The 17,457-nt window shown below is 40.5% G+C and overlaps 1 protein-coding gene across 2 annotated transcripts in view; it reads left to right on the top strand.

Moving 5' to 3' along the window:
- LOC126272083 (UPF0415 protein C7orf25 homolog) overlaps nt 1–15,104 on the top strand; it is a 130,888-nt gene extending 115,784 nt beyond the window's left edge. For both annotated transcript variants that reach the window (XM_049974644.1, XM_049974645.1), the window contains 2 exons: nt 14,537–14,609; nt 14,778–15,104. In XM_049974644.1, the coding sequence (XP_049830601.1) occupies nt 14,537–14,609; nt 14,778–14,791 (87 nt within the window). In that variant the 3' untranslated portion in view covers nt 14,792–15,104. The remainder of the gene's footprint in view (nt 1–14,536; nt 14,610–14,777) is intronic.
- Nucleotides 15,105–17,457: the final 2,353 nt, after the last annotated feature.

Genomic DNA, 17,457 nt, shown 5'->3' with positions numbered 1-17,457 from the left:
GTTTAGTGAGGAATTAGTGTAATCATTTGTGAGTCAGATAAAGCACAACATCTGAATTGTAGGAAGCATTCCATTAAAAATATATGAAATAAACATTTGTGTACCACAGTGGAATCTCATGAACTGGACATCTTCACAAACAATAGATCAAATCAACAGAAGATACCCCTTATGATGAATTTCTATACTTAATTGCTAGATAGAATGTCACACTGTTTTGTGGTTCCAGGTAGCTGCTACCAGATGTCAAAAGGGTGGTACAAATGTGTTTTTGTAACTTTATTTTTGAATAGCACCTTGTGATATGCTGTTGAAGCACGTTTAAGCATGCTGAGGTCTGTGAAAGCCCAACAGACTACTCTTGTCCCATAAGAAAGAAAAGTCATGATATTTCATTGTATACTTAATAGCAAGTATTGTTATATACAGATTGTTATGAGCTAGAAGGGGCAAACTGCAAGCATTGATTGATCACATACTTGATTTGGTGCCAGTTGATTCTGATGGTGGGTGAAAAGGATGTTGTTATCATCAGTGATTGTGACACACAGACAGAGCAGGAAGAAGGAAAAGATGAAGATGAGGTCAGAGATAGTTATTCTCTGCAAAAAAGAGGACATACTAATCAGAGAAAGGAATTCCCATGACCAAATGTTTGAACAAAGTTGCACAACATTATTACCTATCTTCTAGGTGTTGTTGGTGATGCCAAACAACGTGCTACACCTTTACAGTATTTCAGTCTCTTTATATTTCCTGACATTATTTTTCAAATTGTTTTGTTTGTACTAAACCCTACAAGGAAGCACCAAATAATGGGTGTTATAGGGCTCCTGTCTTTAGAAGGGACATACAAGGCAGCAAGACTGAACTTGGAACACCTTTGTGCATCTGATGGAACTAGGATGAAGATTTTTTGGACCGCTATGTCCCTCCAAGCATTCCAGTTATTTTTGCTTTGTCATCATTTTTGTGACCAAGATACTAGAGCAGCCAGGAAAAAAGCAGAAAAATTGGCTCCATTTAGAGACATTCTTTACCAGTTTGTGAGTAAATGTAAGAAACATTTCTCTGTCAGTGAATATGTTATGTTGAATGAGAAATTAGAACTGTTTTGTTGGAACTGCACCTTCAGAACGTAAGCAGATTTTATGTGCCCACAAAGCCAGGAAATTGTGGTTTGAAAATCTTTACCTTAGTTGTGCCAGGGTGTATTACACCATGAATTTAGAAGCCTACTTAGGTTAGCCTGGATGAATGAAGGAGTTCTATTTTCCAGTATTATCCAGCCACAGGTAGTCACTGGGTTTAGTATTTAACATCTGGGAATTGCTGAACAAGATAAGGGGGCCGGAGGAGCTATTTTTAGGTTGCTGTGAACAACGAAAGCTCATGGGAGCAAAATTTTTGAAATTTCAATGCAGTGGATTGTCGATCAACGGGGCTATCTCTGATGTCATGGAGCCTACATTCCATTTACCAGCTACAATGACTGAGGTTACTCTGATGATTGTAATGCACCTAAAACTGCATTAGCAAGATGAACCTCGAGAGAGGTCATCCAAACAAAACTTACCCTCCAAAATGACACCTGGAAACCAGGCCTGGGACATTCATTAAGATAATAGCCATGCAGTAGGAGTGAGCCACTGTAGAGCAGTTGTTGTAGCATGTGGAACAGTATGTAGATTGTAGATCGTAGACATCAGGTAACCATGATCTTCAGTGTTGCAGTTCATAGCGCCATAGTGACTCTGATTTTACTCTGCTTACTTTTTGTGTATCTGAAACGATGAGCCCTGCAGAAATCCGATCCAGGGTAATTCAGATTCTTGTAGACTTTATTCCATGAGTAAGGGATGAAAACTAGATTTTTGAAGTTGTAGATTAGTAAAGTAATTGTATAGTAGTAAAAAAAATGCAATCTAGTACAGATTAAGGGTGAAGGTAATTTCAATAGGGAACTGGGCTGAAGCAAGGGTCTGAGGCTTCTCAGTGGAGTGGGGAGAAGGGGGGTGGGGTGGGAGGTGGCAGTGTAGTGTTGCTATCCATGCTTTTAGCAAAGTACTAAGTAAAGTAAATAAGTATTTTAGCAAAAGTGGTGAGAAAACTGCCATGAAGTGTCATTTTAGCAGCTATTTGCTGCAGCGTGATGACTTGGGTGTCAGAATAACATGTACAGAAGGAGGTTGCAAGATGAGTCTATCCATGCTCAGTGGAAAACTGCACCACATAGTGGTAATAACTGTAGCAGTTGGATCAATGTTACCACACCAAGGCAAGTATCTTGTTATGGGCAAAGTGACTAGGTGCCAGGTTTTAGTGAAATAATGCACCTTGGAACGAAATAAATATGCCTGTGTTTTGAGAGAAGCACTTCACTGAAGACCAGCAGCAGCACCACCATGATGCCAGGGGCTGCACTAGACAGCAACACGATTGGGCATCACTAGCAGTGGCCATGAGTTTGAGACCAGGCTTCAGCTGTTGCTGCCAGTGGTGAGTTCCTCACAGGACTTAGTGCCACAGTACCACCAAGCTGCCAGCTGTGCCTGCCGCTGCCGGTACTGAGTTCCCCATGGGATGTAGCTCTCAGCACCAGCTGCTGGCCAACTCCTGCGAGAGGGCAGCAGTTCAAATCCCACGTACTGCAGTCTTTACCTGCCACCAAGGGAATGTATGTGGGCCTGAGGGGTCACTCCAAGTGCCATTGCCAATGGAGAAGTAGCGTGCTGCTGACATCGTGGCCCTGTCTTTGCAGAGGCCACCAGCCATCTATTGGCAATGCAGGGTGTCTACGCAACTTTCTTTGACCAGGGCAGAAGCCACCCCATACATCAGTGCTAGCCAGATTCAACAGAGTGAGGCGTGTTTTGCCTCACTGAGCTATGGCAAAGCACATACCGAAGTTGAATAGAGCATTCTTTACTGTCAGCACTGTTTCCACTATGCTCATGGACCGTCACCACCACCACCACCACCACCACCACCACTCACCCCACAGGATGCAACTGCACTCTTCAGTTTGTTCCAAGTCATGTCAAATTTGTTTCCCTACTTTTATATGTTTAGACACAAATTCACACACACTACCACACAGTCACCCAAATGTACACACCCTAAGCCATGGTGAGACACAGCCACGGATGTGTGAATATATGTACTTTTGCTAGAGAAAGAGCAAGAGCTCAAAAGCTAGTGTAAATTCTGTTTACTGCTGTGTTATTCACCGTGCCACAAATCAGTTAGCTATGTGTGAGGAATTGCTTCTCCTTTATTTTTATGTATTACTCCATTCAAGAATATCCAAAGTCTTTAAGTAATTAAAAAAAATTATACATAAAAATGTAATTGAGATTGTTTCTCTTCGCCCTCACCATATCAGGTAATAAAATGAAATTATTTCTGTACACAATTTTTTTAAAATTAGATCAAAAGTATATGCATTTGAACATATGGCATCATACAATTTTTAAAAATTAAATCAAAAGTCTATGCATTTGAACATAAGGCATCATAAATAACAACTAAACTACAACTCATGTTGTTAATAAAGTGTACATCAGAATGGCCAGCTTTAAAATATTCTGGAACTAAAGAGAACAATTGAAACCTCGGTTGTACATATCTTAAACACATGCTTAATTTTTCATCACCCAAGTGAATATTTAACTGCAGACACTGGCTGCTACATGTCTCTTCAGTATTTTAAATGGCAAGTAATTGTTACAGTTTCACAGTCTCCATTGATTTTAAACATTCAGTCACTTCATTTTATAAGACCATTTAAATATACCATCATCAGTCTTTAGTACCTATGTCTACAATATTTTTTGTCCAGTCAGACTAATTTATTCTACCAACCACTTTACATTGCTTGGCAGAGGGTACCTTGAACCACTACTAGTCATTTCCTCACCTGTTCCACTCACAAATAGAGCAAGGGAAAAATATCTGTCGAAAAGCCTCCATATGAGACCTAATTTCTCACATCACATCTTCATAGTCTTTACACAAAATGCACATTGGTGGTAGTAGAGTCATAGTGCAGGTGGCCGCAAAATCCCAGTTCTCTAAATTTGTGCAATAGTGCCTTGCGGAAAGAGCAACATCTTCCCTCCAACGATACCCATTTGAAACTTCCTGGCAGATTAAAACTGTGTGCCAGACCGAGACTTGAACTCGGTTCCTTTGCCATTTGCGGGCAAGTGCTCTACCATCTAAGCTACCCAAGGAGGAGTGCTTGTGTGCAGTTTGGAAGGTAGGAGACAAGGTACTGCTAGAATTGAAGCTGTGAAGACTGGTTATGAGTTGTGCTTGGGTAGTTAAGATAGTAGAGCATTTGCCTGCAAAAGGCAAAGCTCCGGAGTTTGAGTCTTGGTCTGGCACACAGTTTTAATATGCCAGGAAGTTTCGCATTAGCGTACAGTCCACTGCAGAGTGAAAATTTCATTATGGATTCCCATTTGAGTTCACAAAGCATCTCTGTAATACATGCATGCTGATCGAACCTGCTGCTAAGAAATCTAGCAGCCTGCTTCTGGCTTGCTTCAGTATATTCTTCTAATCTGACCTGGTGGGTATCCCAAACACTTGAACTGTGCTCAAGAATGAGTTGCACAAGTGTTCTATATGCCATCTCCTTTACGGATGAGATACACTTTCCCAGAATTCTCCCAATAAAACGAAGTTGAGCAGTCGCCTTCCCTACTACCAACCTGATGTGCTCATTTTATTTTATTGCTTTGCAACATTACACCTAGGTATTTAATCAAAGTGACTGTGTCAAGCTGCACTCTACTGATGCTGTATTTGAATGTTACATGACTGTTTTTCCTACTCATCTATTTTAACAAACATTTTTCTGCACTTAGAGCAAGCTGTCATTCATCACACCAACTAGAAATTTTGTCTAAGTTACCTTGCATATTCCAGTCATTCAACAACACCAAATTCCCAAACACAACAGCATCATTAGGGTAAACTGCTGCTCATCCTGTCTGTAAGGTCATTTATGTATATAGAGAATAAAAGTGTCCTATTACACTTCCTGGGGCACTCCTGATGATACTCTTACCTCTGATGAACACTCGCCATTGAGGACCATGTTCTCAGTTCTATTACTTAAAGATTCTTCAAACCAATCCCGTAAGTGGGGGGTACGCCGTATATTCGGTCCTTTGTCATCAGTCTGCAATGGGGGAACTACGTCAAATGCTTTCTGGAAATATAGAAATATGGAATGTGCCTGTTGCCCTCCATCCATGGTTTGGAAGATACCATGTTAGAAAAGGGCAAGCTGAGTGTCACACGAGTGATGCTTTCTAAATCTGTCCTAATTTGTAGGCAGAGGCTTTTCTGTCTTAAGGGGAAATTTATTATGTGGATCAATTCTTTTACCTTTCTTATATACACGAGTCACACACACACACACACACACACACACACACACACACACACACACACACACACACACACACACACATATATATATATATATATAATTTTTTTTATTTTTTTTCATTCACTTGGAAGATTTCACTGGGTGAGACAGTCGTGATAAATGCAGGCTAAGTAAGTAAGGCGTCAATGCTGCAAAGTACTCCCCATAAAATCGAATTGTGATTACATCCGGGCCTGGTGACTTACTTGCTTTCAACTCCTTCAGTTGCTTTTCCAAGTTATAGATCCCAATTTTACATCCTCCGTGCAGGAGTCTGTGACAGTCAAATGACACTATGTTTGATTTTATGTATGATCAGTATTTTTTTTGTGTTCTCCATTGCTCTTCTTATGGATGCATGAATTTCTACTAATTTTTGCCTATCAACATTTGTGCACTCTTTTTTGAATTGAGAGTGCAACGGTATCTGATTCCTCAGCATTTTTCGAATTTGGTTTACGCAGCATTTTTTGAATTTGGTTATTAAACCCTGGAGGATACTTGCCATCCTTACTTGACACATATGTCTCCATAGCACAATTTACAGTCAAGTTCAATTTCACCCATAATCCCTTTATGTTTGTCATATTGGAGCTAAATGGTGTTTATTCATTCTCTAAGGGGGATGCTAACAACTGCTTATCTACTTTTTCTAGCATAAACACACTCTTAGCCATCTTGATGTATTTATTAACTTAAGCAACCATTGTTGCTATGATGACATTATGATCACTTATTTCTGTTTCTATAATGACACTGTCAATACCATCAGGCCTCTTCGTAGCTACAAGGTCAAAAATATTTACATTACATATGGGTTGTGTAGCCAGTTGTTCCAGGCAACTTTTGGGAAGTACTTCACAAGACTGCCTGTCCATAACACCTGAATTGAATCCGTAGATGTTTCCGGCAGTACTCGGTTGGTTAAAGTCACCCCCCAGCTACTATCACATGATCTGCGTATTTCCGCAATAATGACCATCGACTTTCCTTAAAATTACTTCAGTACCACATTGCAGTTTAACACTTACTGTCCACTACAGCTTTCTACCAACTAACTCACAACTATACTTTTAAATAATAACACTGGTGTCCACATGTATTATGACAATCCGGCATCCTTAGACATCAATAAATGGAATTTTAAATCAAATTCTTAATATTAATAGACATAATTTGTAAATTATTATTTTTGAAAAAATAAATACAGTTATTAGAATGTTCAAATGTGGCACAGTTTAATCACAATTCTGCAACTGTCAATCGTGTCTTGAGACCTTTACAATTCCCAGTCCACAACGCTTGATTAATTGTGTTTACAATGCTTATTGACACCATGCTGTACTTAACCTGTGTATACTAATTTCCACTGAATTTGGAGACACAGATTCCCATTACACCCTGCTTCTGTTCTTCATCAACATATATGATTTTTCTTGATCAACTTAAATGATTTTTCTGAAACAAAGAAGAACTCTTCAAAAATTGTGTTTTTCATGACCCAGGTGTAGTAATAAAGGGTACAATTACACTCGTACCGATCACGACTACACAAACAGAGTGTTACATATTTTATCCTCAGGTTACACAAAGACTTATGAAAATATCTTAATCCATAATATTACAATGACTCATATTAAGCAATGCCGAACAAAAATTATTCAGTTCAATTATCATCCATTTTATAATATACATGATATAGGAATTGTCATATAGAAAGAAAGAAAGAAAGAAAGAAAGAGAGAGAGAGAGATAGAGAGAGAGAGCATGATTTATATTTTTATCAATTAAGGGAATTAACATTTTGTTAGTTACACTTTACATATTTTGTCTTCTTTTTACATGGAAGATGGGGGAAAAAAATTTACAAGGTTTATACAAAGAAAGATCCATTAAGAGGAATAACATTTTCGCAATTACACTTTAATATTTTTCTAAATTAAACTTCACATATTTTGTCTTCTACTTACATGCCAGTTGGAAAAAAAGGAGGATTATGCAGAAAAATCAAAACATGAGCACTATCTGTTTAGATAGCAAAGAAATTCATCAATGTTATAGAAATTCTGACCGAATAGTAGCCTCTTTAACTCTTTTTAAAATAGATGTAAGTTTTGTAAGCTTTTTATTTCTTTTAGTAAGGCATTGAACATTATTTTGGGTAGATACCTCACACTGTTTTGGTACAGGGATTTTGAATGTATGTTTCTATGGAAAATTGTGCCTGTTTCTGGTCTGATAGTCGTGTACTTCACTGTTTAGAGAAGAGAATTCTTGATTTGACTTTAGGAAACATCCTGATTCATAGATGAATAAACTAGGGAGGGTCAAAATTTTCAACTCCTTAAAGAGTCCTCTACATGAATCTCTGGAGACAACACCCGTCAGAATACGAATAGCTCTCTTTTGGATCTTAAAACAACTTTTTGCGAAACCTGTATTCCCCCAAAATATAATACCATATCTTAGATTACTATGAATGTAAGAGTAGTAGGCACATAGGACTGTTTCAAAATTGCCGTTTTCTTTAAGATTTCTTAATGTATAACAGTATTTACTAAGTTTTCTTTATTCAATAGTTCAACATGTTTTTCCAATCTCAAGTTATTGTCCAGCCATACACTTAAAAATTTTGTAAAAGAAGTTTGTTCTATCAGACATTTCCCAATCTCTACTCTTATGTTATTTTTTACTTTGTTCCTTATGTGCCTAAAGTTCATCCAAGAGTTTTTTTGTCATTTATAATTAAGTAATTGTCCTTGAACCATTCAGCTGCCTCATTCATTGTTGAAGCTATTTTTTTCTTGTAGGTCAGCTTCACTAACTGCCTTAATAAAAAGGCTCATATCATCTGCGAAAAGTACTGCTTCTGCTCTTGTTAGATGGTTAGGAAAATCATTAATAAAAACTAAGGAGAGCAGAGGGCCTAGAACAGAACCCATGGATACCATAAGAAGAAGTCAGTGAGCACATACTAGATGAAACTAAGTGTGTGACATTCCTAGACACCCAGATGGATAATAAACTGAAGTCGCATTAGCATGTGGATCAGTTAACCAAAGAGCCCAGTTCAGTGTGCTGTGTGCTCATAAGTCCCTCTCGATGTTGACCTGAGATGGAATTGCAAGCATACTTTGCATACATTCACTTGAGGATTTCCTATAATATAATCTTCTGGGACAATTCAATCAAGTTCTAAATAATGTTCTGTGCAGTAAGCATGTTGCATGCAGTTGATAGGGAAACATTCCACGTGGGAAAAATATATCTAAAAACAAAGATGATATGACTTACCAAACGAAAGTGCTGGCAGGTTGATAGATACACAAACATACACACAAAATTCAAGCTTTCGCAACCAGCGGTTGCTTCTTCAGGAAAGAGGGAAGGAGAGGGAAAGACGAAAGGATGTGAGTTTTAAGGGAGAGGGTAAGGAGTCATTCCAATCCCGGGAGCGGAAAGACTTACCTTAGGGGGGAAAAAAGGACAGGTATACACTCGCGCGCGCACACACACACACACACACACACACACACACACACACACACACACACACACACACACACACACACACATATCCATCCACACATACACAAGCAGACATTTGTGAAGGCAGAGAGTTTGGGCAGAGATGTCAGTCGAGGCGGAAGTACACAGGCAAAGATGTTTTTGAGACAGGTGAGGTATGAGTGGCGGCAACTTGAAATTAGCGGAGGTTGAGGCCTGGCGGATAACGAGAAGAGAGGATATACTGAAGGGCAAGTTCCCATCTCCGGAGTTCTGACAGGTTGGTGTTAGTGGGAAGTATCCAGATAACGCGGACGGTGTAACACTGTGCCAAGATGTGCTGGCCGTGCACCAAGGCTTGTTTAGCCACAGGATGATCCTCATTACCAACACTGTCTGCCTGTGTCCATTCATGCGAATGGACAGTTTGTTGCTGGTCATTCCCACATAGAAAGCTTCACAGTGTAGGTAGGTCAGTTGGTAAATCACATTGGTGCTTTCACACGTGGCTCTGCCTTTGATCGTGTACACCTTCCAGGTTACAGGACTGGAGTAGGTGGTGGTGGGAGGGTGCATGGGACAGGTTTTACACCGGGGGCGGTTACAAGGGTAGGAGCCAGAGGGTAGGGAAGGTGGTTTGGGGATTTCATAGGGATGAACTAAGAGGTTACGAAGGTTAGGTGGACGGCGGAAAGACACTCTTGGTGGAGTGGGGAGGATTTCATGAAGGATGGATCTCATTTCAGGGCAGGATTTGAGGAAGTCGTATCCCTGCTGGAGAGCCACATTCAGAGTCTGATCCAGTCCCGGAAAGTATCCTGTCACAAGTGGGGCACTTTTGTGGTTCTTCTGTGGGAGGTTCTGGGTTTGAGGGGATGAGGAAGTGGCTCTGGTTATTTGATTCTGTATCAGGTTGGGAGGGTAGTTGTGGGATGCGAAAGCTGTTTTCAGGTTGTTGGTGTAATGGTTCAGGGATTCCGGACTGGAGCAGATTCGTTTGCCACGAAGGCCTAGGCTGTAGGGAAAGGACCGTTTGATGTGGAATGGGTGGCAGCTGTCATAATGGAGGTACTGTTGCTTGTTGGTGGGTTTGATGTGGACGGATGTATGAAGCTGGCCATTGGACAGATGGAGGTCAACGTCTAGGAAAGTGGCATGGGATTTGGAGTAGGACCAGGTGAATCTGATGGAAGCAAAGGAGTTGAGGTTGGAGAGGAAATTCTGGAGTTCTTCTTCACTGTGAGTCTAGATCATGAAGATGTCATCAATAAATCTGTACCAAACTTTGGGTTGACAGGCCTGGGTAACCAAGAAGGCTTCCTCTAAGTGACCCATGAATAGGTTGGCCTACAAGGGGGCCATCCTGGTACCCATTGCTCTTCCCTTTAATTGTTGGTATGTCTGGCCTTCAAAAGTGAAGAAGTTGTGTGTCAGGATGAAGCTGGCCAAGGTAATGAGGAAAGAGGTTTTAGGTGGGGTGGCAGGTGATCGGCGTGAAAGGAAGTGCTCCATCGCAGGGAGGCCCTGGATGTGCGGAATATTTGTGTATAATGTGGCATCAATGGTTACAAGGATGGTTTCCGGGGTAACAGATTGGGTAAGGATTCCAGGCGTTCAAGAAAGTGGTTGGTGTCTTTGATGAAGGATGGGAAACTGCATGTAATGGGTTGAAGGTGTTGATCTACTTAGGCAGAGATACGTTCTGTGGGGGCTTGGTAACCAGCTACAATGGGGCGGCCAGGATGATTGGGTTTGTGAATTTTAGGAAGAAGGTAGAAGGTAGGGGTGCGGGGTGTCGGTGGGGTCAGGAGGTTGATGGAGTCAGGTGAAAGGTTTTGTAGGGGGCCTAAGGTTCTGAGGATTCCTTGAAGCTCCACCTGGACATCAGGAATGGGATATTACCTTGGCAAACTTTGTACGTGATGTTGTCTGAAAGCTGATGCAGTCCCTCAGCCACATACTCCCGACAATCAGGTACCATGGTTGTGGAACCCTTGTCCGCCGGAAGAATGGCGATGGATCGGTCAGCCTTCAGATCACAGATAGCTTGGGCTTCAGCAGTGGTGATGTTGAGAGTAGGATTAAGGTTTTTTAAGATGGATTGAGAGGCAAGGCTGAAAGTCAGAAATTCCTGGAAGGTTTGGAGAGGGTGATTTTGAGGAAGAGGAGGTGGGTCCCGCTGTGACGGAGGACAGAAATGTTCCAGGAAGGGTTCAATTTGGATAGTGTCTTGGAGAGTTGGATCATTAGGAGTAGGATTAGGATCTTTTTTTTTTTGTGGCAAAGTGATATTTCCAGCAGAGAGTACGAGTGTAGGACAGTAAATCTTTGACGAGGGCTGTTTGGTTGAATCTGGGAGTGGGGCTGAAGGTGAGGCCTTTGGATAGGACAGAGGTTTCGGATCGGGAGAGAGGTTTGGAGGAAAGGTTAACTACTGAATTAGGGTGTTGTGGTTCTTTATTTGAGATATGAGTGAATGTACCCTGAACTGTGAAATTCACAACCACATTCCCACATGTGAAAATATTTTCCACTCATACTATGCTTCACTTTTTAGCGTTCAGAATTGACTTTTGTACTCTACTGCAAAAGTATGTAACAGGCTGTTGCTGGGCATCAGGCCTCTTTGTATTCTCAATAACTGAACACTATCTACTTGTTGTATTCTATTGTTTGAACAGATTATTTGAGTAAGCAGTGGAGTTCTGTTGGAAGTAAAGAATTATATTATTGAGTCTTTTCAAATCTTAGTAGCAATCTGGGCATATTGGTGTTTTCAGGTAATTCACAGGGGGTCACTCCATGTGAAATCAACCAATAAAAAATAAATTTCAACCTTGAATTCAGGAGTATGTAATTTTTTGTCATTTTAGTCTGCCCTTTAAACTAAGGTAGAACTGAAAATTAAAAGTTTTTGTGCATTTCATATTTGAGTTATTAGTTTTTAAAGTTTCCAAAATTGTGTGATTTCTTATGTGTGTTAACACCTTAAAAGGAGAGAGAAGAGAAGCAGAGAAGGGAAAGGACTATGCAGGTGTGTTGGTTGGATAGTAGGTGAATGTAGTAGCAGTGTAGGAGAAAGGATGGCAATAGGGAGTTGGAGGTCAAAGACGGGTGAAAGCTGAGACCAGGGGAGCTACAAGAATGAAGGATATGTTGCACAGTATGTCTGCACCTATGCAGTTCAGGGAAACTGGTGATGATGGGAAGAATCCAGGTGGCACAGGCTATAAAGACATCATGAAAGTGAAGCACATAGTATTTGGTGTATTCTCAGTGACTGTATGATACCGTTGCCGCTTGGCCACAGTTTGGCAGTGACAATTCATGCAGACACACAGAATGTGCCCTTTTGGAGGCAGCTAATTTGGTAGATCACATGGCTACTTTCACAGTTGGCCCTACCTTTGATGGATAGGGGATACCTTTGACAGGACTGCAGTAGTAGGCAATGGGAGGATGTATGGGACAGGTCTTGCATCCAGGTCTATTAAAGGGATATGCGCCACAAGGCAAAGGGTTGGAAGCAGGTGTGGAGTAGGGACAGACAAGGATATTGTGTAAATTGGTTGTGTGACTGAATACCATTGTGAGAGGTGTGGGGAGGATATTTCTCATTTCAGGGCACAATGCGAGATAGTAGAAACTATGGCAGAGAATGTGATTTAGTTGCTCCAGCCCTAGATGGTACTAAGTCACAAGATGGGTGCTCCTTTGTGGCTCTGGATAGTGGGTATGTGAGGAATGGTAGATGAGTGGGGAGACAAGGCATGGGAACTCTGTTTCTGGACAAGTTGTGTTTCTGGACAAGTTGGGGAGGGCAATTTTGGACTGTGATAAACTCAGTGAAATGAGATCCTCAGCGTATATGGAGAGGAATAGTTCATCACTGCAGGTGTACTTGACTACAGATGACTAGGCTCTATGGAAGAGACTTCTTGGTGTGAAATGAGTAGCAACTTTTAAAGTGGAGGTATTGTTGGTGATTGGTAGCTTTTATGTAGATGGAGGTGGAGGTACTGATGTGGCCATCCTTGAGATGGCAGTCAATATCGAAGGTGGCTTGTTGGGTTGAGGAAGACCAGTTGAAGAGAAAGAGGAGAAGGTGCTTAGATTCTGGAGGAATTAGATAGGTGTCATCAATTAATCTGATTCAGGTGAGGGATTTGGGATGCCGCGTTGTGAGGAAGAATTCCTGTACATGGCCCATGAACTGGTTAGTGTAAAATGGTACCCATTGGTGCACCCCAGATTTGTTTGTAGCTGATGCCTTCAAAGGAGAAGTAACTGTAGCTGGGCATCTAGTTGCTCATGGTGACCAGGAAGGTGGTTGTAGGTTTAGAATCAGTCTGGTATTGGGAAAGTCGGTGTTCAACAGTGGCAACGGGGTGTTAGTGTAGAGGGAGCTGACATTGACAGTGACAGGTAGGGCATTGGTTGGTAAAGGAACAGGAATTGTGGATAACTGGTAGAGGAAATGGTTGATCTCTTTTATGTAGGAGAGTAGGTTAATGGTAATAAGATGAAGGTGTTGGTCCACAAGGGCAGAGATTCTCTCTGGGGGATAGGGGGTGAGGTGCCATAACCAAGCACAATGGAGCATTCTCAGTAGTTATGTTTATGTACATAAGGGAGCAGGTAGTAGTGTGCGGAGTGGTTGTGGTGAGGAGGAGAAAAGGGGGGGGGGATGGAGAGAGAGAGAGGGAGGGGGGGAGAGAGACAGACAGAAAGAGAGACAGGGAGAGGGAGAGAAACTGAGTGGAGGGTTTCTTGGCTGGACCTGTGGATTTGAGGAGGGACTGGAAATCTTGCTGTATATCTGGAATGGGGTCACTGTGTTGTGACTTGTAGGTGGATGTATCTGACAGCTGGTGCCAAATAATCCCTACAGTTCATAATCATAGTGGTGGAGACTTTGTCAGCAGGTAGGTTTATAAGGTCCGGAGCAATTTTTTAGGTGGTGGATCGCAGTTCTACCAGCAGATGTGAGGTTAGTTTCCAAGTTGAAGGATTCGGAGAATGATGGTAGGCAAAATTTGAGGTCAGGAAATCTGGAAAGTTAACAGGGGTGAGTTGGAGGGGCAGTGGAGTTTATAATACTTAGATGAGCACTAAATTAAATCAGGCAAGCTTTCATATTGGTTTTTGATTGAGTCTTATTGGTAAGGTTAGTGGTTTTCCAAATGTTTCCACTATAGGTACTTGCTTAAGGAGAGGAGGTCTTTAATAACCCCAGCATGACTGAATTTGGGAGTGGGAAAAAGTTAATGCCTTTGGAAAGAACTAATACTTCTGTGGGGCTTTGGCTGTTTATATTTTCAGATTCAATCAGTGTGTTTATTATGAAATTGACAAATAATTATTATACAAAACTGAAGCTCTCTCTGCTGTTCCTTTTGAGCCGCCATGTCTTGTTTTGCAAATGGGGTCATGTAGATCAGCTTTTGTAAATTCTTTATTTGTTTAGTTCACTGGTCAATAATTACTATAATCCAAATTTATATGTTCTCACTTTCATACTGTTTACCATTAGACTGTAAAGGATGATACACGACCCATTACATGACTCTTTAAAATATCTTACAGGGTATTAGATTTGCTGTGTTTCTGCATCAACCCAGGGCACTAACTGAAAATATGAAGAAAAAAATTATATCACGTAAGTATGCTGGTATTTTCTTTTTATATAATGCGGAACCTGACTATTCAAGAAGAGCAAAGAGATTCAGTTTCCATTCATTGGAAGTTTGTGAATAAAAACTGATAATTTGGAGTAATGATTATTATTCATCACAAGATGCTTTCTGATACTTTCCTTTACTTTCAGGCAGCAAGACCTAATTTTCATCTGTACAAAGGAAAGTAAGATAATTGGTATGTGAAGAGACCTCACTGAATATGTCAGTCTATTTTTGACAGTTGTTAGAGTTTTTTGGTATTTTCATATTTAATAATATTGCCTTAGAGCTATAATGATATACGATTGGCGTATATTTCCGTCTGTGATATGCATTTACACTGCATTAACATTTTTTTATGTTTTGAGGAAATTTTCTTGTACCTGTTGTTTATTGACTGTCAAAAACACCCACTTCTAAAAGTGGGTTGTATTTCCTGTTAGTTTGCTATGTAATAAAAGAGGAAGTTTATCATCTCAGTGCATTACTTTATTGTAGATTTATGTTTACATGATCTCAATATTCCATTTATTTGGTCTACATAAATGACTCACGCGTGAATTATTGTGCTCTCTACACACACAGAGAAGATAGTCATTTGTATGTTTTATAACATTCAACACATGTATTTCAACTTTCAAACTTACAACTTGTCCAATGACTGGAATACTCTCTTTCAAATTCTGAAGGTGGCAGATGTAAAATACAGGGAACGAAAGGCTATTTACAATATGTACAGAAACCAGATGGCATTTATAAGAGTCGAGGGGCATGAAAGAGAAGCAGTGGTTGGGAAGGGAGTGAGACAGGTTTGTAGCCTATTCCCAATGTTATTCAATCTGTATATTGAGCAAGCAGTAAAGGAAACAGAAGAAAAATTTGGAGTAAAGGACTTGGAAGAGCAGTTGAACGGAATGGACAGTGTCTTGAAAGGAGGATATAAGATGAACATCAACAAAAGCAAAACTAGGAATTAGATTAGGAAATGAGACACTTAAAGTAGTAAAGGAGTTTTGCTATCTGCGGAGCAAATTAACTGATGATGGTCGAAGTAGAGAGGATATAAAATGTAGACTGGCAATGGCAAGTAAAGTGTTCCTGAAGAAGAGAAATTTGTTAACTTAGAGTATAGAATTAAGTGTCGGTAAGTAGTTTCTGAAAGTATTTGTATGGAGTGTAGCCATGTATGGAAGTGAAACATGGACGATAAATAGTTTGGACAAGAAGAGAATAGAAGCTTTCGAAATGTGGTGCTACAGAAGAATGCTGAAGATCAGATGGGTAGATCACATAACTAATGATGAGGTATTGAACAGAATTGGGGAGGAGAGGAGTTTGTGGCACAACTTGACTAGAAGAAGGGATCAGTTGGTAGGACATGTTCTGAGGCATCAAGGGATCACAAATTTAGTATTGGAGGGTAGTGTGGAGGGTAAAACTCGTAGAGAGAGACCAAGAGGTGAATAAACTAAGCAGATTCAGAAGGCTGTAGGTTGCAGTAGGTACTGGGAGATGAAGAAGATGCGCAGGATAGAGTAGCATGGAGAGCTGCATTAAACCAGTCTCAGGACTGAAGACCACAACAACAGAAACATCTTGTCCGATATAACAATTACACTCCTAGACAGTATAGGCTAAGGTTGGATGTGAGTCTCAGTAAGATGGTCAATGTATAGGAAGCTAGCTTTGGCTTTGGAGAAAGGTCAGGTTAATTAAACTAAGGCAAATGAATTAAGCTTTTGCAGGAAGTAGAGGAGTCGCTCTTCTCCATGAGTCCAGACCAAGACGAATCAGGAGTGCTGGTCCACCACAACCGATAAGTGAAATGTATTCGTTAGCATTCTGAAACGTTGTACAAAGGGACTTCCAGAATGACTTCTTTGTGTTTTTTTAGGTAGTAGGACGAGGAGTAAGAAGTATTATAGGGCCAGTTGTGGGAACTTGTGAAGTCTAAGGATATATGGATTTTCTGCTGCTCTACATGGATGGAAAAAAGGGGTCATTGTGAACAGTTTTATACGTTGTGGCTTACAAACCTGTCAGAGTCCTTTTACTACATGCTCTGTGTTTCAGAAAAGATGATGATGGCATAGTCTCCCTGCAGATAAAAGACAACTCAGGGCTCATCTGGGTTATATTTGAGGTTTTGGTGATATATTGGGGAAAGAGCTGGTGAGTGGTGACAGAAGTGAGGTTTTTATGGAACATTTGAAGAGGATGCTTTTTTTTTCTTTGTTGGGCAGGCTCGAATTCCTTTGGCTTCTGGATTGTATTTGTTCCAGGCAGAGTTCAGTTTCTTGCTGTGTTTTTTGTGGGCTGAATCTGGGTGATGAAATCGTATTTTTCCATTGATACCATGGCAGGTGGTTTCTAAATAAGGCATTATGATTGAATTTTGTTGTAGAACTAATCTGCCCCCCCCCCCCCTCTCTCTCTCTCTCTCTCTCTCTCTCTCTCACTCTCACTCTCACTCTCACTCTCACTCTCACTCTCTCTCTCTCTCTCTCACACACACACACACACAATATTTTAGGCAATACATAATTACACGGATGGTAACAAGAGTACAAAGGTAAATTACACAATATCTCTGGAGTTTCCACTGTATTTGTTCCTCACGTATGGCTTAATACACTCATAGAATATAAAATAAAAGCCCACCTCCAGTCACAACCATATTCATTTTATTCACTATGCAGATATGTAGCTTCAGTTTTGGATGCTGTAAACATAATGTATATGAACAAGTTTGCTAGTTTGTTGTAGAAATAATTCAAAAGCCAAGATTGATTAAATACTATTTACTGAATAACCGGTTCCAACACAATA

The sequence above is a fragment of the Schistocerca gregaria genome, chromosome 5 (genome assembly GCF_023897955.1).
Source record: "Schistocerca gregaria isolate iqSchGreg1 chromosome 5, iqSchGreg1.2, whole genome shotgun sequence".
Classification (NCBI taxonomy): Eukaryota; Metazoa; Arthropoda; class Insecta; order Orthoptera; family Acrididae; genus Schistocerca; species Schistocerca gregaria.
Note: the sequence above shows the minus strand (reverse complement) of the source record. Positions and strands in the feature narration are given on the sequence as shown.